General features: G+C 42.2%; 1 protein-coding gene across 1 annotated transcript in view; it reads left to right on the top strand.

Moving 5' to 3' along the window:
* bib (big brain) overlaps positions 1 to 21,583 on the top strand; it is a 115,590-nt gene that overhangs the window by 73,009 nt on the left and 20,998 nt on the right. The window contains exons 3-4 of the mRNA XM_071585431.1: positions 5,594 to 5,776; positions 5,867 to 5,942. Coding sequence (XP_071441532.1) covers positions 5,594 to 5,776; positions 5,867 to 5,942 — 259 coding nt within the window. The remainder of the gene's footprint in view (positions 1 to 5,593; positions 5,777 to 5,866; positions 5,943 to 21,583) is intronic.

Below are 21,583 nucleotides of genomic sequence, written 5' to 3'. Positions count from 1 at the left end.
GGCTTAACTACATATCACTGGACATCATGTTTCTCCGTCTTATGCCTGAACCCGTGTAGCCTGACATATTAATACTTATTGGGATAATCCGCGTATCCCGCCTATGTTCTCTTATCTTTTGTAATACTCCTATTAATTTTGCACTCTGTGTACTGAGTTGAACGATTTTTCACAATTAATGAGGCAAAGAAATACACTTTACTGCTGTACTCTTAATCAGTGATTTCACGCTACGGCATCAATCTTCCCCTTTCTAAACTTAAACAGCTCTTTGCCCAATTAAATACTTTGCCTCTCCTCCGCGCTTTAGTCGATCATTCCAACAAGTTGATGTATGTTAAGTATTGTATCAAAATTCTGAACCCTCCTCTTATCCTTATTCCCTTATTATCCCATCTTGAAACGTTTCACTTCGGGATGAACGAATTACGGTCTGCATCCTAATGTTATTATATCGATTATTTCGATACATTGTTTCCGATGCATCGATGTACGCACGTCATTTCGATCCGTGCTCCCTTCTCCCAACTCTCGCAGATGTTCGGTGCACCTTCCGCGGCCGCTCCCAGCACCGCCGCCGTGGGACCGATCGTGGGAAAATAGACCCCCCTCTTCGAGTCCACCTCTCCCACGACCACAGGGTCCCGCGCCACCCTTTTCCCTCCCTCCTCTCTCCCCTTTTCTCCTCTTGGGGGTTCATCTGGCGGAAATAATCGCCGGGGAGGCAATTAGATCCGTATATTCCACGGGGATTACAGTCGTGATCCCTACCAAGGCGCATGGCACTGTCGTTAAAAACCTCGACCGCACTTCGATCCGGATCGAATAGACGTATCTTTATTTCTGCCCTCCCCTTCACCTTCTCGCTCGCTTCTCGCCCCTTCCCGCCCCCTTCTATTCCCACTAATGCACCGAAACCCCAGTCCTGGGGGAGAGTTTCGATGTGTTCCATAGGTCCCGTGCGGCGTCCCTTCCCTGAGGAACTCTTTCCCTAGACCCCTTCTCGCAAAACATGGCCTGAGAACCGAAAATTATCGCGAAACCCATCGCTGAAACGTAGTGGTGCCCGACTACCACCTCCCACCCCCACCCCCCGCTCCTCATTCTCCAACCCCCTTTTATAAGTGTCAGCCGGATGTGTGCTCACCAGCGTGTGGTGGGAATAGAAATCCTTTTCCTTATTTCTGCTGACCGTCCTGAGCCTTTTAAAAGCGGGAAAAGTAAGGGTTAAGGCCGTGGTTCTTGATGTGTGCGCTATCTCCTCCTCGTGTCGGGGGCATCAGTTTGTTGGTTTATTATTTTTTTTCTATTTAAGGAGCTCGAATTAAAGCGAGTAAGGGTCCGGGGAAACGCTCGAGGTCTCCGCGTGGGATTAATGGTGAACCTGCCGACTCCGCCAAATTCGGATCTTCGTTCGGGTTGGGGTGGGAAAGGGCCAGTTCATACGGAGCTCACTGACGAGCGGCCTCTTTCCTCGCCTCGAAGATCTTGTTTGCCACTCCCAAGTTCTGTTAGAAAAAGTCGTGCTCGTTGTTAGAAAAAGTCGTGCTAGCCGCGAGATTCGGTTTACTCGGAGAGCTCGAAGCTAACGTAACGGAGGACGCTAGTTTTAACGATCGTGTCTCGTGATATTTGCTCCGGCTGCTGCGTCTTCTTATCATTTCAGTCCTGCGAAATTGAATTTTACACAAGAGGACATTCAAAAAGTTTATAAAACCAGAATGAATGTGAAGTAAAGGAACGCCAGAGACCAGCGCTATATCTGTGATTACTTCTGAAAATCTCTCATTTCGAATACGACACAGTTTTCATTTCCTCGCCCGCGTTTCGACCATTGATGTGGGTATTAATCTCAGCATTTACAGTCATTACCAAGTCCACCTTGAAAATGTTTTCTGTTGAAATTCATTGGGAATTTATACATACCGTATAGACCACACCAAATGTGTTTCTTTCGAATGCCCTTCTACAAAGTTATCCATGAGAATGGTTATAGGTGGTTATAGTCACTGGTCTGGAAAATATCCTTCATTTTTCTTGTAAAGTTTCACGGAATTGCGACTCGTAGTCTTGTCAGCCAATTAGTCTGATGGAAAATGTTTTCGGAGAAATACTAAGGCCATTGTACTAAAATACCGTGATTATGGCTCTCCATGTTTTCATTCTATTTAGCCTATCGTTTACTACTTGTTTCATGCAACGAGAGCTCATGTAAAATTACACGTTCTATGTACTGTATGGATGTTATATCCAGCCAACAATGCGTATTTCTTCCGCCAATGATGTAAGTAGAAAGGTTGCCCAGGAGCTACGGATGAGTTTACTGTCTCTGAGGAGCTTATTTAGGAAAAATTAAAAAATGGAGACGATTGACGATGTGCTTAAAATAATCAAGATACATCCTATGCTTTTAGCCATATATTTAGCCAAAATATATTTTGTATTTTATATAAAATTTAACCGAACTGGTACGTGTGTAGTGTCAGTGAAAATTAAAGAAAATGCGTTTTATATTAGGCTTTAAATTTAATTAAAAATGTGCTTGCGACTAGATTTACCAGGCAGGTTTTTTTTATTTTGTCTGCGTAGCAAGAAACGGAAAAATACGTATATTAGGAAATTGCACACATTTTCTCATGTCAAAAGTTCTTTTTTGATTTTTACTTACTGGACAAACTAATTTCAGATGTAACGATGATGTCAATAAAGATTATATATAAATTACAATTTATTCCGTTTAAGACAGTCTTTAATTGTAATTACATATGATGTGGGACCTTACCAAGTTTAAGAAAAAAGGTTGCACTGCTAGGGACTATTGCAGTCCTTCCATCTCTGTTTCTAATCTGACGATTGCCTATATTAGTGTTGGATAAAATGTGGGAAGCATGTGTCTTGAAGGAGCCGCTATTTTCTCCCTCGCTCCCGAATGTAAAAGAATGTATCCACGGCTTTTACGAGCGTGCATTAAATCTTCACTTTTTTTATTTTTAACAACTTGGGACTGGGTTCAATGATCTTGAATTGATGGACTCTTCCATGTCCCTCACGGTCTCTTAATTATTCCCGCGACGTCTTTACGTCTTGCAAGACGTAATTCAGCAATTCGACTCCCACTCTCGCGCTCCTTTTTAAATTCCCTTGACCATAACTGCTTTAAATAGCCCGTTTCCTTGGCTTGGGCACGCTTGACGGGCGCGTGTCGGGGTGTATCTCATTTCATGAAACTGCCACGCAACAGTAATAAAATGGTGATTCAGTGCGTGGTTCCTCTTTTAAGTGGATATTTCACACGAAGAACCGTCTCTGATTTTAATACTAACGAATCGTAGAGTAAACATTGAGGGAAATTTAATTATTTAACCTTTCCGAGAATAATATTCGGTGAGTATAATGGAAGCCTTCCGCCAACCCATGCTAATGTCCCCCCCCCCCCATTTGGCATATACTGGCGAAACGCCTGTATATATCTATGCACTAAGACTGACTAGAAGCTTTTCTATGGTTTTCTTCCATCGTGCGGCCCGTAGCTGATCAAGACTGCCAGTTGTGGCGGCCATTTTTGAATATGAGCATATAATATTATCAAAATAATTTTATGGTCTTAAATAAAGTTGAAAATCATGTAAAATATGAAACTTATCATACATTTAGAGATCGATGTACACCCTACAGACATGTTTAATGGTCGAGGTACAGAAGGCATTCAAAATTGGCTGCGGATTTCTAATCAATTTTTATTTTTAAATTAATGAAATCCAAGAATATTTCCCTAGAAAGTTAGTGGCATGCCCCCGTAGATCCGTCCCTATCCTCACTTCACTTTATCGTCATGGCTTTTATAACTCGGAAAATAACATAAAGAAATATATTTTTAGGATACTGAATTAATTGTTTTGCGATTTTTGTATCGACATGGGTGTCATTGCTCTACGCATTCATGCAAGTGACTCGAAACAGTTAGCGGTTTTGTGGCCGTACATTCGACGTGAAAATATCAAAATTGAGTTAGTGAAAATTGAGTGCGTGAAAACCCCACGTTTGTTGGGCACGATTTCGTCCCCCCCTGAGCTTGGGTTTTGGCTCTAGCCTCAGAATTTTTAAGAACTGCCTATTTTCATCGAGCGAGTTTCCCATAGCGTGGTAGACCGACCGACCTCATCTACCTTTTTCACCTCTTAACCCTTGAATCAACCGTAATTTTCTTCTGATGTTTCCCTCCACGACCCACGATTTTTTTCCTCATAGGCCCGAACAATAAAAGAGCTGAAGATCGGCTCTATTAAAATTTCCTCCCGATTCCTCTCTCTCTCAATTTCTCTCGTAATTTCGTAACACACTATTCTCTTATCTGTAGGGAACATACGCACACGCATTAATTTAGGGAATACTCTCTTGCCCGCAGCTGTATATGCTTGAATTAATTTCTTCACTTGACACCCCTGCTAATTCCGAAGTGTCGTGGTTTTTTTTGTAACAGGAGCCTGTGGGAAACCGCATGTATCTCAGGGGAAGAAACTGAATCCCTGAACCCTGCATGTGTGAATTTCACACGCTTAACGAGCTGAGCACTATCTTCACCTATGAAGTCAATCATCGGGTTAATTACCGTGGTTTTCTGGCATCCGAATACAGTGTTGTCCATAACACTACGCGTTGCTTATTATTAACCATAGCTGCTCTGTTAGTTGACTTAACTTGGTTTATCACATCATTTGGCTGTGCTTTTCCATCGATGGAATTTTCCAAGATTATATACATTTCTTAATTACCTATTCTTTTGTACATTTATTAATGACTTCATTTTTGTACGCTTTTCATTTATATGTCGTTGTATAATTTTAGTATTATTTTTGACGTATTTTTAGAAAAATTTAGAAATTAGATGAACTTTTATGGAAGAGATTATTACTTTTATATTTGCTCTATTTTGTTTTTATTATAATAATTCCAGGAACCATTCCACGAAGAAAAAAAACGGATTTGTATATAAATCGGTCTCTGATCGAAATAATGCTTTCGGGATTACCTCGTTAAATGATGATTTTTACCGAGATTTAAAGTTATTTTTCTTATCTGCAACCTGGCTGGCTTTCTGAAACCATGGTAAAACTAGGAAAAAAACTAGTAATTTTTAATTTAAAGTGAATAAATGGAAATTTTTTCTAAGTAATTTTACTGCCAAATTGAAGTTTTGTCGAAATTTTCATTTCATCCGAACTTCGAATATTCCCCCCGTTAAAATGAAATTTACCTTTGTTGATCGTTTAATCTTGTAGATCTGTGTAAATCTGTGTTCTCATTTAACATTTCCAAGTTCTAATCAATGTATTACTACCAATGTATGTCTTTTGTTGAGTTAATTATTTATGAATATCAAATGATATTTTTGTGCCACATTACAATTTCAAGGGGACTGCTCCACTTGAGTTTCTGTAAATTTTAGTGTTACTTAGGAGTTCGATTTAAATGAATATCATTGTGAAAAACGAGCTTGACAATCCAGCCTAAGGCATTTCTGTTATCTGTATAAGGTCGGTAACCCTGCGAGCAAATGAGTTAACTTATCTTTCCCTCCATTCTCATTTCTCAGGGTCACGTTACCGGGATACCCGGGGATCACCGGCTCCACGTCCTCAGGGGTAAACGGGGGCTCGAACCCGGCCCTCCTGCTGCAGCAGCTAGCGCCTCCGCCGTCCCCGGCCCACCTCACCGCGTGGGAGCGCTTCGGCGTGGACTTCATCCTATCCTTCATCGTGGTCTTCACCTATTTTGTGTGCATGGCGGACTGCAACGGGGGCTGCGGCGGCGGAGGGGGGGCCTCGTGGGGCGGAGGATCGTCCTCCTGGTGGGGCGGGGGGTTCAGCGCCCACCGGCGGTGGCTCCAGGGACAGGCGGCGCTTCCCATCGGGGCCGCCTACCTGTCGTGCTCCCTGGTCGCGGTGAGTGTGGGTTGCGAGTCTTTATGATGTGAGTGGCGGTGTCTGTCGATGTAGGGAGTGTGTATAGAATGACGTCGCGGTGCAGCGAAACCGCAGGTCTTGTCTGGCGTGCGTGCATAATCGTTCTGACACCTCGAAGCTCCCTCTTATTTCTTTTTTCGGTGCCCTTCACACGTACCTTTTCGGGTCGAGTGTTCGTAGGGAAGGTTTAAGGATACCAGCCTTCATTATGCCAATACGAGCGACTGTGGTGTGTTCGAGATGGAATGGCGTGTTATCCACTGAATCCTGAATCATAGGTTTTGGAGTGGATACTTTATTTGTCTCGTTTTGCTGTGACATGCGATTGAATAACTAATGTTTACAGCAAACCGAACTGGAATATGTTTCTCTTATTTTATCCAGTTGATCAGGTCTCCCGATTTGTGGTGGTACCCTAGTTATTCCCCCGGCGTATTTAGTGTACTACAAGTACCCTTTCCTTCGTGTTTGTTTTATTCCCTTTCCAGGTTTTCTCCCAACACAACCTATTATCTAATTGTTTAATATAATCAGAAATCTGATCAAGTAACATATTCGATTCTAAAAGAACTGCGGGCCTCAAGTTGTTTAGTACCCATTGACGTCTGACTTGGGTTGCTTATTCAATAGAGTTTCTTATGTCATATTTCGGACGCCGCGATAACTCAGTGGAAAGGACGATAATCTGTGTGTTGAATTAGTTTTAGGTTTGATAGGCGCGTCGACATATTATTGGCTATTAGCTCTACGGTATTGAAAGTCTAAAAATTCAAATCCTGGTTATGGGTCTGGATACTACCACCTGAACACTAGCTGATTAATTGTTTTGGGTACCAGATCTTCATGGGGAATCGCAGACGGCAAGAGAGAGAGACTAAATAGTCTCACAACTTAAAATGTGTGCTTTTCACACACCTTAAGGCTCAATGGGAGGATCAATCCAATCAAATGTCTATCTGTCCAACCGAACTCGAGACTGATTATTGCGGTGAATGTCATGCCACGTCGACATTAGCGATGAATGACAGAACATGGATCCTTGGGTTGGAAATGAAATGGATGGCCATTTTAATTGTACTTGATGCTGGTGACAACTGTAGTCATTTGCGGCGCTAGGGACAGACAGGTAGTTGAGCATGAATTGGATTTTAGTATGTGGGAATGAGGTGGATTGACACCCTATGGCAGCCTACTCTTAACGAGATGTGGGTGAAACGTGTTCCCAGTTGTAAGTCCCATTTGACTAACGAATTTTATTGGCACCTAAATAATTTACTTCTGCCAGAAACTTGCAATTAGGACAGGGAATATGAAAAGATGACTAAATATTGCAATTATTATTATTAAGTAATCTACCGATTAAGGTAGGTTTTGGATGGACACAACTACCAAATAAATATTTTGTGACTCCTAACCAAACGCAATCCAGCAACCTACTCTACATCAAGTCCCTCTTCATCTCTGTGTACTTCCTTCCCCCTTCATCCCATCCAACATCCCTATCACATTCCTGCCCTTTCCTCGTTTGCCTAACAGTATCCCCTGTATTACAGTCTTCAACATCCCACTGCCTATCAAAACGCCCTTCATTCATTTTCCCTGCCTCCTTAGGATTTCTCCCAACAAACCCCTTTCCTCGCCCACCATACCTAGAACTTCCTCATTTGTTTTCTTCTCGGTCCAATTCACCTTCTCCATTCTTCTCCACACCCACATTTCAAAAGCCTCTAATCTATTTCAATCATCCTGCTTCAGTGACCACGTTTCCTCGTCGTACATAACTACGCTCCATATCAAAGTTTAACGAGTCTTTTCTTAACATACTTACATTTTCCATGTGTACCTACGTCTTTAGTGGTGTCTAAACCAAGTGTTGGTGATGACTAACTCCTGTGTCCTACAGAACTCTTTAAGTAAAATTATATTCATCAGAGAAACTATTTATTTCCACCCTCCGATACCTTTTCGCGCAACCGGTCTGGACGTGCAAGATTTGGATAGAAAATAAGCTTTGGAAAGTTCTCATGTTAGGAGTGTACAGTTATATTGGAGTCAATCCCTTCATTCGTAATCCCTTTGATTCTTTGAATAGATCCATCGCGTCCTCTCGTTCGTTTTGTCATGTTAGCGCTACAGCAGGAGCTGTCTGATTTCTGTGGTTGGCTTTCACGGTCTTTGTGTTGTCACGAGCGTTTCACTTTTCATAGCACGTGTTTTCTAATGGAGGAGTTCGATACGCTTTGTTCCCGACGGCTTTTGATGTGTTGGAAGTGATGTCCGTCTCAGAACTCTTTACTCTGAGCCGACATTAGGAGGATCCCATTGTGCATACTGGCGTAATAGGCGTCGCCTTGTCCTTAATTGGTATTGACTTTGTCAGTGGGACGAAAGAAAGAAAGAAAAACGTGCCATCGTACCTGTCGTCAGTGCTATTTCATGATCTCTCTGATCGTAGTGTCCGGGGAGAGTATTTATTTTCCGGAGACTTTTATTTCTTATATAACATGACGGGAGAACGATCGTTAATGCTGTTTGATGTATGAATATCAAAGTGGTATAAATAAACTTGAAAATAGTTCAAAAACTGGCAACTACGTTCGTCAAAATAAATTAGCATTGAAATTATTAAAAAATGTCAATATTTTATAAACCTCCCACCTCGAAAAACCCCTTCCACACGCCACAGGTCAGAGTTCTTCAAATTTGTAGAAAATTCGCCGTTGGCAAAAAATCAAATTCAGATCGATACTTGCTATATTAATTCAGTCATTGCATTTCATATATATGGTTAAAATTTAATTATGCAATCCATGAACAAGTTGCAATTTGAATGTTATGGTAGTTAGCTTCTAAAAAAACCGGGGGGAAATGCATCCGCATTTTTTAAAATGATTTTAATTAGTTATTAGGCATCATATGCATTTACGTTTAAATTTCCGATATTCCAAGATTTTAACGAAGGTTGGGAGTCGAGATGAGTCTTGATTTATTTTTCGGTGATTATAATAATTTTGAAAGCTGGCGGCGAGAGTTATAGGGATTTCATCCGTCCGTGACCCCATGGCCTCACAAAAATGAAATTCTCCAGGCTTCGAGTAACTCCTTAAGCATAACACGTATTCTAGTCCATTTCCATTTTCCACTAATCTCGTAAATGAAATTGGTTGGTATTGGCATGAGATAACCTGGATTTAGTGGATGGCGGCTTGATGTTTATTATCCTTCATCATCGCGGCTCCTAATTTGTTTCCAGGGTCGTTTTCCCCACGGCAAAAAAATTCTCTTGAATTATTCCTCCATTATAAATACTGAGGTTGATAATTAATGTGGTTGTCAACATATGCAATATATCAGGCTTACATGTGGTACTGTGGTAAGTAAGATTGGCAAAATCAAATCCACAAAGACGGTAAATATTGTTTGGTAGTGGCGTTTAATTGCTATCAAGATTTTCGCTGATGGGGATATTATCTGTTGTATTGTTATATTAGTATGTTTTATATAATGTTATATTATGTTTTATAATGTTATATTATGTTTTATTCCTGCTCAATCTGATCCATGGCTGGTCATTATAAAAAATGTACACATTTCTTATAATTACAATTTCCAGCAAATAAAACTTTAAATCCTCATGAAACTGGTATTAGTCCCATAAAATAATAGACATTTAATATATTATTCGCGTTAATGGTGGGTTTTGGACGGTCCCGAACGACTATTTACTCCTCTTTTACGAGATTCTCTTTGTTTGCTCTGCATTATTCCTGCGTCATTTCTTCGTGATTTCTGCTAGCCTACATGCTATTTACAAGCCTTGCTCCCTTCCTTCTGTGAACTAAAAGAGTCAGTATGGAGATATTCCCCATCCTCTAGTTCTTTAATTTCCAAAGGAAATGTCGACATCAGTTTTTTATCATGAGCATTTGACGATTGAAACGAAAATTCAAATATTTTTGTGCATTGCTTAGTGCGTTTGGTACTTAATTTATGAAACTTATTTACAAAGTCGACAGACCCTCCACCACTTTTCTAGCGATATCCATTGTACTGATTATTAACTATTACCATTCATATACAACTAGCTATTTTCTGAATTGCGCCACTATCATATAGATGAATGGAAATTTTAATATGACAGGACATGCTGTGGACACTTCTCGCGTAAATTTCGCAACCCATTGCCGTTTTCATGTCGTCTGAAAAAATAATGCAACTTGTATTTTTGTTCTTTGTTCATTGTACGTGCATGCGATTTGGTCCACGGCAGACTTCATTGCCGTTGCTTATTTAAGAAAAGCGTATCGCGGTGATACTGGCTGTACCTCTTCAGACATTCTGTGAGTCTTACAACGGGCGCGTGCTCCTCGTTATTTCGCTCGTCACTCGGGCAGGCAGTCGCCCCGGGAGACGAGCAGGGCACACTATTCCCCGGAGACACGAGTGGATTCCCCCGTGGGAAAACGATGCGTTTGAACAAAACACTGATTAAGGGGCTGGCTAACTTAATTTCGGGAACTCATCCTCCGCCCCCCCCCCCACTAGACGTGTATGGTCCATCCGCACATTTCTCCCCTCCTGTCCATCTCCTCTCTTCCTCGCCTCGTCCTCCCCGTTCCCGATCCTCGTTCCACTGCGTGAGAAGCGATTAGGAGGCCACCCAGCCGTGGGAAGGGAACTGCGCGAGGTGCGGAGGGGGAGTTAAAAAGGTGTCTGGGTGCACGGCTCATTCCTTTTTTCCACTCCTTTCCCCCGACTTCTTTCTCTCTCGCTCTCAACCTCTCCGACTCGTGTTGAAGAAGACTCTCCCCTTCCCCCTTGATATCTTTGGTATCTGCGTTGAAAAGGGGGGGGGGGTTTAAAGAAATAAAAGGATTTCGAAGAAATAGTTTTCACAGAGGGAGATGAGAAGAAACCTTTTCTCCTCGAAATGTCGACAAAAAAGCCCAGCACCCGGCATTAAAAAAATCAATCCACTCGTTTTCTGATGCGCACTTAAAATGTACCTGACTTGGGCACTTTCAGCGATCTTAAATGTTGGATTAAATTTATTATTCAGCCAAAGAATAATTTTTGAGCCCTGGTCCCGAATATTCTTGCTCGATCGTACATCTTATTTAGGCCTTGGATTTTGGCTTTTGTTTTGGGTTATTTCCAGATTCTCACTTGTAACTAGCATTATTAAGAAAGAAGAAATGAAAGCTAGGGTCTTTCTGTCTTGGAATTTGTCCGGGTGTTTGCCTTATGTTACTGAATCGCTAGTGTAATTTCCTTATTAAGAATAACGTGTGACCACGACTTCCCACCAGTTCGTTATGAGTCATTTAAGAGTATTTCCAGTTATAGGTTGAGAAATTTGGAGGAATGAAATTCTTAGAACAAAACACTACGGTCTATAATGCTTGTATCGGGGAAAAATTTCAAAGCTTGTCGATGTTTCTGTGTTTTGTACTATTTTCGTGATTTCTGGGAAATGTACTTTTGTATGGACTTGGTTATCAGCCCGCAGGTAGGTTTCGTACGTGTTCAACATACTTGTAGATCCAGTAAGAGGAACCGCAAAGAGAGACATTTAGGTGCTTGCGAATTAGTTTATTTCCGAATAAGCTGGGCGTACTTGAAACACTTTAATTTACCGGGAGATAAATTTTAAATTTCTTCGTCCCCATCGTTATGATGATACCTGTAGACGTTGGGTCCCACGCTGTCCCGCCGCGAGTGATTTGGAGTGCGTCCTTCTCCCATTTGCCAAAAGTCGAAATTACATTGATGGTTTCTTTTTCTCAAGGCCTTTTCATTGCGTGGGCGTGGGTTCAAATCAAGATACCGTCTCCGAAAGCCTCTCCGAGAATGGTGGAGATAGGGGCGAACTAGGGGGAAATTATATATACACTAAATACCTGGTTGTTTCGTGCGGCAATGAACGAATTCCATCACTTTCATTCCGCCCATCAAAGGAAGATGAAAGCGGTCGTCCCCCCAAATTCGTAATTAGTGTTTCGAGCGAAAAATCCGGTCTCCCTGAGATGGAAAAAACCACCTACCGGAAACCTTTGGGCAAACTCCAAATTGGAGAACCGGGGTAATTCTGAAACACGGGTTCAAAATTCTTATTAACATAACGATTAAACGGATATAGAGAGGGAAGAGGAGGGAGGGATGGTTAATGGGAGAGGCGTGGTCGCATTTCAAATTAAATATTGAATATTTACGTGGGGTTACAATATTTGTTTTTGCAGTCAACGTTTTAATTGAGATATATTATTATTGTTCTTACGGTCTGGTGTTTTTTTACGTCCTTTAATATTGTTCACATGATCGCATGAGTAGTGACACCCTTTCCTTCTCTAGTACCTCGATTTCTCTAATTCCCGTTTTGTTAATTATTCTTCTCCTCCCTCTTCCCCATTCATATCTGATAGCTCTTCTCCCTTTCGTCTCCCTCTCTATCCCAAATTATTCCATCCACCACAAGACTCGGAAACCTCGAGCACATGCCCACATTCTTCCCTTAATGGACCCACGTTTCCGAACCGAATAAAACCGCGCTTCATATCACAGTCTTCGCTGACTTTGTATTTTCTTTTTAATATTGGATCGTAATTACAGGCACGGGAAATTTTATAATTCGCCGGAGCGAGCACGATGCTATCGCTTCAACTTGCTCCACGGTGATGGGAGTAGGCCCTTAGACACAGCTTGGGGAAGAGAGAGGGGGTAGTGGGCCGGCCCTGGCGAGAGAGCAGCCCAGCATCGGGCCACACCCCTCTGAAGGCTCCAGGGCCTCCACCCGAGATCCTCTTCGCCCACCCCGACTAAAACCTCCCCCATCTCCCAATTTAAAATCTGATTAGGATTTTTTTCCACCACCCTTTCTCGGGTGAGCTCGTGGGGGGGCAAGGGTGTGTGTGTGGGGAGAGGCAGCAGAGGTCGGGGGGGGGGGGGCGTGGTCGGTCCGACTACCTGCTTCTCTCTCTCACTCCCTTCCCGCCGGAAATCCCTAATCAGTCCCTAATTCGAGCGGGAGACGTTTCCCGAAGTGGGACGTCCAGCAGAACGACCACGTGTGTCCGCAAAGAATATTCACTCTCATGGATATACCCGACGGCCTGGTGGTCAGGACCAAGGTTGAATAGAGAGCGGCCATGTTCCATCATTCCGATGGCGGACAGGGGGTGGATTCCAAATTGTTCCGCAGTCGCGTTGTTACAAAAAATGGGGTAATGCGCGGACATTCTCTTCGATAATCTAGTCCCATCCCTTCCATTTCGTTCAATCTTCCCGCCACCTCTATTGTCCCGGGGTAATTTTTATAATTATCACTCGAGCAGTTTTTATCAAAAGTGTTATTTTTCTTCTGGGTGTCCGTGCGAGCTGGCGGGTTCGTTCCTCGCGAGGCATTTACTTCAACCCCCTAACATCGCAGTTGAATTATTTGTTGAGTGTTTATATTCATTTAGACTTTTTCGGGGAAATCGTAATTTGAAAAGGCGGCCAGCTCCTCAAAATAATGAGGACGTCACTTTGAATTATGCGGGGAATACTACGAAAAGTTTTACATGTTAATGTCTCATGTTCCTCGTTCTTAGGCGTCAAGTTACATCAAGGATTACAAGAAACTTCTGGAGATGCCGCGACAGCAACTTATTGACGCATTCATCCGCTAATATGCATTTCAATGCTGCTATTTCAGAGGGTAAAAAAATCATTTGCCTTGACCGGGATTCGAACCCGGATCTCTCGATATCCGGCCGGCACTCCACTCCGGCCTCGGTAGCTTAGCTGGCTAAAGACTCGGGCGGAGATCGAGGGATTCGGGTTCGAATCCCGGTCATGGCAACTGATTTTTACACTGAAATTGTAGCATTGAAATACGTGAAGGATGTAGAAAATGCCTCCTCTCCCGAAGGTGCTCAGGTGCAGGAAAGGGAAAACAACACACCTTTAACGATCTTTCTTTTGCTTTAGAATACTCCTTCCACCTTGAAGTTAGGCGGTAGAAGAGACTCCATAGTCTCGATCTCGCCCCAAAATTAAGACGACTGTCTATCTATCCATAATAGATTACTTCTAATGGATCTTTTAATATTTTATCAGGCTCGGTGACTAGATGGGTTCAATTGGGGAAAGGTCCCAAGGCATGGCGGCATTCAGGGTGCGATGTAGATGTAAATGAAATTGTTTTGGCCCACCGGGTAAGGGACATCATCCGACAGAATTCTTGTGATGTTGTCTGAAAATACTTTGCACTCCGTGGTGATCGCCTTGGTTAAAGATCAGATCGGGCGGCTGCCGCTGTCATTCCCTTGAACTGGCGTACGGCCCGTAGTACTGGTACTCATTTATTTGCTCATTGTGACATCCTCGTGGCCCCTGAAAATACAGCTTCGATTAACGCTGTTTCTTTTTACATGCTTAGCATTCAAGAGGGACGAATCCCCGACGTGTCGAGGTCATCAGTACGCTACGCGTGCGAACACCTTGTTAGCGTTTCGCGTGATACGGTGCTTGATTCTCTTAATAGTCGGAATAAGTTAATAGTGGGCGAATGATACATGTGCCTCATGTTTGAAAAAAAATTTAGGCGGTGCTGATGATACCCTTATCCCCTCTTCTTCCGACGAATCGTCTTACAGTGTGATTACGTAGCCAGTCTTGTTGAGGGAGCTTGTGTTAATCTGACCGATTGTTTGTGAGAGCAGAACTGAAGGCGAATCGGCGATATTAAGACCAAAGAGCAAGGCGAATTCGGACCTCGGCACCCTACCATTATCACGGCTGAGAGACGGTCACGCCATGGCGAATTTTAAAAACAAATATAGCTGGGGCTGGGGTAATCGAAAGTCTGCTACATCTAAGCCAGGATTCTTTGATCACTGATTTTCACCGCAAAATAATTAACGCAATGCAATCGGGGAAAATCTATCAGGAACAGGAGACCTAATTAGGAAGAAATTCAAGCTGTATATGCTCGATAATAACGAGTTGGATTGTCAAAATTATTCATCCATAACTGTTTACCTTAGAGGAAAGTTCAGATATTATGTTAATATGTACATAAAGTTCGCGTGCATTTAAAATCACATGAAAAAGAAACTCGGAAAAATAAAATTGAAGAAACATCTGAAGGTTAGGAGCGTTTTTATTCTTGGAAACTCAGTGGTTAGGTGGGCTGTGGGGAAATTGAAGGAAAAAGGAGAGATGCTCTATGACATGGGTGAGGTCGCTTTTAAAATATGCGTTAATTATGATAAATATGATATTATAATATCCGCCTGAGAAAAATTTCGTCAAGTAATTCAATAAAGATCAAAGACACCAGAGTTCTAAAACATTTTAAAGTACATGTGATGACTTATCCTGAAAAACAGTGATGTGAGTCCCACAAAACACAAAAAGAATAAGCGAGAATAGTGCCTTTCTTAAGGAACAGGACTATTGAGTTTAATTGTGACAGCGATTTAGATATCAGGGCCCCACATTTAATCGGTATTAATGGATAATAGATCAAGCCACTCGAATAAATAAGGATAAATGAAATTGGCACGGGCAAACTTAGATAGTCTTTTCCCTCTAAAATATCATTATTACAGCAAGAATAAGGGTATATACCACACTAATATGCGCAAATAACTTAATTCTGTCGTCTGAAATACCTGTTTCGAACACAGCACATTCAGCTGTTTTTGTAATATTTGTGGTCTCAGGCGTAACCTCATGGATTTTTTTTAAATTTTTTGAAATTATGGAATATTCAACTGTAATTTACTCAACATATTGAAATGAAAGAAGTAACTTGGTAATTCCACGCAAACTTTATTAAAACACGACTTAGGTTTCGACGTAAGACGCTATCATCAGGTCTGTTGGTTATGTCCAGCGTCGGAACATAAGTCGTAATTTGATACAGTTTTTGTGGGATTATAAATTTACTTCTGACATTTCACATATTTTTACGTACAAGTTAGAGGTTATCCTAGTGCCTCCCGCCATGTACACAGAGGCAATTGGTAGATTCTGGTGTAAAAGTGAAACCAGTTTTCCATATCCTACCTGAATCATCTAAATTGTATTCGTTGATTGTGACGCGAATAATGGACGAATAATATCGATCTATGGCATTCAATAGATCGGATCTTGGCTCGTCCTGGGGTGGAAAGAATGTCCGATTAGGAAGGGCAGGCAAAAAGGACATCGCTCGGAATGGCAGAGAGTAGAGTGTGTGGGGGGAGAAGGGGTTGAAAGAACCCTAGGGCACGGAAGAAGAGAAGTCTTGTTCCCTAAGAAAACACTCCATGCTCCGTACCACTCCACCCTACCTCCCCTCTCAAAATGCAAACGCAAGACAAGCGCCTGCCCCGACGCGCACACACAAGCATGGCGGGGCCCGCACCCGGCATTCCTCGTGCCAATTACGGGCCACCCGTCGCTGTTGGGCAGATGCGGGAGGGGAGGGAGGGAAAGGAGAGCGAGAGTGTGCACCGATGGGGTGAGGGTCGGAGGGGAGAGAGGGGCTCGTCGGGGTGGAAAATAGAGGGGGGAAGCGGAGGGAGGAGAGGGGAACACACCGGCAGGTGGAAGGCGTCAGGATTCCAAAGACCCCGGAGCTGCTGCCGCCTCCGCGACCGCGGCGAGGGGTGGTCGAAAAGAACAAACTCGCTCGGTTGGAGTTTGGAAGGAGCAATAATAGTGTGGAAAAAAATAAAATTAAGCGAAATGAAAAAAAAAGGAGATGGTGGATGTCAGGACCGATGAAAATGGCCTCGGGCGAATGTCTGCCTCGTGTGGTCCCCCTTGTCTCGTTTCGCCACGGTTCCAGCTTTTATTTGTGCACAGGCGCATGCATATAAATGAATGTATATATATATGTGTGTGTGTGTGTGTGTGGACTGATTCGTAGTATCTATGAGGAAGCAATCTGGCTGACTTTGTGAGATCAGTGCTAGTTCCTATTCCGAAAAAGAAGGCTGCATGGTGTGAGAATTACAGAACCATAAGTTTGATTTCCCATGCAGCTAAAGTGTTCTCAGGATCATCAACAAAAGGATAGAGAGTAGGGCAAATGATTACTTAGGGGATGATCAGTTTGGGTTTAGGAAGGGGAGGGGCACTCGTGATGTCATTTTAGTGATGAGATCACTAATCGAGAGGAATATGCGAGAATACAATCAGGACGAATTTCTGTAGGTTTCGGAAAGACGTTGGATGGAGACAATTGGGAAAAAATAATGAGTATATTGCAGAAAATAGGAATAGATTAGTGGGACATGAGGCTAATCTGCAACCTGTACATGTCTCAGACTGCTCAGGTGCGAGTGGGGAACGGGGAGTCCGGGTGGGCGGTTTAAGGCAGGGTTGCCCATTATCACCGGTGTTGTTCAACGTATATGTGGAGGAAATGCTTAAAGAAGCATGGGAAGAACTGGAGGTAGGAATGAAAGTCGGAGGGGAATTCGTAAAATCAGTTAGGGTTGCTAATGACTAAGCTCTAGTTTGTCAGTCAGCCAAGGGATTTCAAACATTTCTGGGTGAACTGGAAACTCAGTGCGATGAATATGGGATGACAAAATATAAATAAAACAAAAGTTATACGATTTTCCAAAAAGAAAAAGTCTAAGCTAAACATTAAAATAGGAGGGCAAAAACTAGAGCAGGTAGAACAGTTTACGTATCTCGGAAGTGTATCGGACCAATATGGTCGAAGGACGTAAGGAGAAGAATTGCGCAAGGTAAAGAAGCTTTCACTAGGAGGGAGTTGATGACAGGGACGTTGAGTAAGAATTAGTCCCCCTACACTGATGTGTTAATTGCACACGACGTTGGGCTTAGTACTGAGTGAACTTTACCATCACCTACCAAACCGACCTCAGGATTGAATTCTGTGTTTTTGGTTATATATACACAAATGAATTACTTTATTTATTACTTATAAATACGGACGTGCCACTCTACATTTAACATGGAAGCCTACCCCAAGAACATATTTTTCATTTTTGGTAGTCCCTGCCACATTAGTATAGGATTGCGACTTGTAACCATTGGCTCAAGGGAAAACCTGGATAGAGGTGATACTAACTATAATAAATAAAAATTGTTTCAACAAAAAAAGAAGTTCATAAGAATAAAGAGTACCTTAGCTTATCTTTGTGGATGTGCGAGGCATGATTTTATCGTATTATATTTTGTATAAATATGTAATTCTTTTAATTTATTTACATAAACCTATATACCGACGGGATCGTGATGAATACCTCCTTCCCCCGAAACTGCACTGTCTCGTCTTCGCCCTTCCACTCCCCCTTCGCCCCAGAAACTCACCGAATTTATGCGCCACTATTCGGATGAATTTGTCCCTTTCTGCACGGGATCTGCCGGGAGCACTGCCAAGGATCGGGATCCGCATACGTAATTCTTGTCCGTGGCGGCGGGGGTTTTACTGTCTCAGGAGAAAGTCGAGACGATAGATTTGCACCACGAATGGCCAAATGCGAGGGAAGCGTCGGCGTAACGTTTTCGGAAGGCTTTATCAAAGCTTTAAAGGATGCATGGGACACACCTACCGCGGACACCGCTTACTACACCTTCAAACCCCACGAATGGACGAAATAACTAAGATAACTGTCAACTTTCCATGTGGATTTTTCATTATAGACTTGACTTAACTGAATTATTAATTTTTATTTCAATTATGACAGGCATCTGCGCGATTTTTTAAAATCGAATATGGGATAAATTATTGAGCCTATTCATTTACAAACGAAAGGTTGTAAAATTAGATTGTCAAAAATTAAAAAAGGTCATATAGATAATGCATGTACTTAGTTTTATGTACGTGTATATCATTATATCCATTCCTTCAATTTTTACGGGAACTCGTCTGCATTAGTGGTATAAGATGTAAGTTGAACGTGGGTGGATCACACATATGACGGTCTGGGTCTTTATTCCGTGTACCATCGTCCGCCATTGACACTTCGCTATTTTTCTGTGAGTCAATCCACCTTTGGGCGAGGTTCGAATGCTTATAAGTGGGTAAGATGCAATAAAACAGTCAGTTGAGAATACTTAGACCGCGTAAACATATTTATCAATGAACTTCAGCCACTGTTGGCATGATCTCGGTACGTAGCATGCATACAACATTTGGTTATTCATTCAGATCGTTGAAAACGCTTGGTAAGCATTAATTTACATGGGTCAGATTACTGTTTTGTTTCGATTTAGCCACAATGTAATGGATCTTATAATAATACTGTGGTAATTTTTAGATTTCTTGGTCCGGATTACCTTGCGTATATTTTTTGAAAAGAAGTTTTTACAAAGTTGAGCTAATTGAATGCGAATTTTCAATGCGAAACTATATTTAACGCCAGATGGTAGGAAGTGCTTTAAATTTTACATGTTGAATATTGCCCTGCAACATGAAGGTGTGCTTTCGGGTACATTATGCCGTGAAATTTACATCGCCAAGACGACGTTGTCGATCATTATTCTGGGCTTCGAATATTCATTTAAAGTCCGCGTGCGATCGTCTGCCTTTGACACTTAGCTATTTTTGCGTTAGTCACTCCACCTTTGGGCGAGGGTCGAATGCTCATAGGTGACGTGCACCTGTGTCCTTACTCGCATGTCATGAATTTGGGATAAGCGGACTCCCTCGCCCATCGTCTCCTCCCGATGTTTGTCTCCTTGAGCATCCGCTTCAAAGAATGTAGCCGACCGTCTAAAACCACCGCAGAAAGAGCATATGAAAAATTTTTCAAATGATATTCTTATCATTCAATGCCGGCAATCCGTCCGTTGAATCCTCCTAACAATAATCCCTCCTCTATACCATAAACACAGTAATCAACCCGAAGGTCGGTTTAGTAGGTGATGGTAGAGATCACCCAGTACTAAGCCCTATGCGGCGTGTAAAACTTCACACATCATGGTAGGGGGGCCAGTTCCTTTCCCTGTGCCGGTTATGGTTTCCCAGAAAGATCTGGTACCCGAAAAATCACTTTAGCTTGGGTGGAGCTGCAGGTGCCCAGAGTGCCTCTCCCGGGAATCGAACCCGGGACCCTCCTCCGGTGAGCAGTCCAACGCTCTACCCACTGGACTACCGCGACCCACACACACACACACTTATATATATATATATATATATATATATATATATATATATATATAATATATACATATATATACACTCACATACATACAAGCCTCGTTAATTTATTGTCCATCTGAATTACGCTTCCTGTTCCGAAGGCTCATTAACTCACTCTCACGCCTTCACTTCTGCATGGTCTACTCCACTCTTTTTTGCAAGTCACAACGGAAAAACGTCTTTCTCAGCTGATCTTATTCGGATTTACGGTTCCCTGTCGTCAGGTCATAAATACTCGTATGAAGACGACATTTGAAAAGAGGGGGCACAGAACTAAACGTATGAAGGTACCTGAGGAAATACTTGAGTTTTGTGTATCTTCTGAGCTTCAAGGAGCACATCATTGTGGTATTCGTAATGTGACAAAAATCAAAATTTAACCAGAATGTAATTTTAGTAAATGTTTGGGTTATTTGTTCGATATGTTTGGTACTGTTCCCCAAGCAAAGGTCTTAAGCTTAATTTTTCGTGTAATCGTAAAAAAATGCTTTAATAAATACTGAAATAACCGCGGTGCACAGGCGAAAGGGTTTAAAATTTAGCAAAAAAATTCTTTTTATAGTGATCTCATACAGATACAATGGCTTATAAATATACAAATACAAGCTTGTTTAGTGATTCGGATTTTCGACGTGTTACATTGCTGCGAAACATTTCGCGAAATGGAGTTCATTTACATCAAAGTGTCATTTAAATTACTCCAATTAATGATGTCACGTCATGACATGTTCCGTTCAAAATCAATACCTACAAACGTAAAGTGCCTTTTGAACGAAGTCTATTTATTTTTGGAAATATATGGACTGTCTAGTTACGTCTACTGTTTGGTTGTATTGCGTAATAATTTGCCCACGAGCAGTAAAACTAGAAGAAGTTGAGGGCGATAATGGCTTTAATCCAGTTTGTAGGCAAATAAAATTGAATTACGTACGAAGAAGTTTTTTAAGGACTTCTGCGACTTCTAGGTATGTTGGATACTATCTCAGAAAACCCATTTTCAGGTTTTTATTGCGGGCTACGTTTAGTCAAACCTGAAAACAGTTTAGTCAACTGGAAACTCCGCGAACGACTCGCACAAAAGCGTTATGCCCTCGGCGTAGGGCGTTTAAAAATTCTCTTAGGACCTCTGCGCCAATAAAACGTGGGATTTCACGACGGGTGATTCCAATGAAAGCAGGTTTTTAAGCGTCGAGGCAAGCGAGAGCTAGAGAACATCAACATTGATGGGAGAGAATTCCACGGACGATGAGATTGAAGTCGAGCTCAGCTCAGAATCGGCGACGTGGGCGTGAGGGCGGGGTCGTTCCAAGGGATTAATCCTGTTAATCCCAGAATAGAATTGTCAACGGGCAAACTCGTAGAACATCATTTCCCAACTCCCGGCGGATATGAAACGTGCGTGAGAGAGGTTCCAGAAATGCTAGAAGTCAAAACATGGTGGAAACCAAAATTTTTTGAAGACGCTAAA

The sequence above is a fragment of the Hetaerina americana genome, unplaced genomic scaffold, assembly GCF_022747635.1.
Source record: "Hetaerina americana unplaced genomic scaffold, ioHetAmer1.1.p SCAF_2, whole genome shotgun sequence".
In the NCBI taxonomy this organism is placed as follows: Eukaryota; Metazoa; Arthropoda; class Insecta; order Odonata; family Calopterygidae; genus Hetaerina; species Hetaerina americana.
The sequence above is the reverse complement of the archived record's forward strand: the minus strand, read 5'-3'. Positions and strand labels throughout refer to the sequence as shown.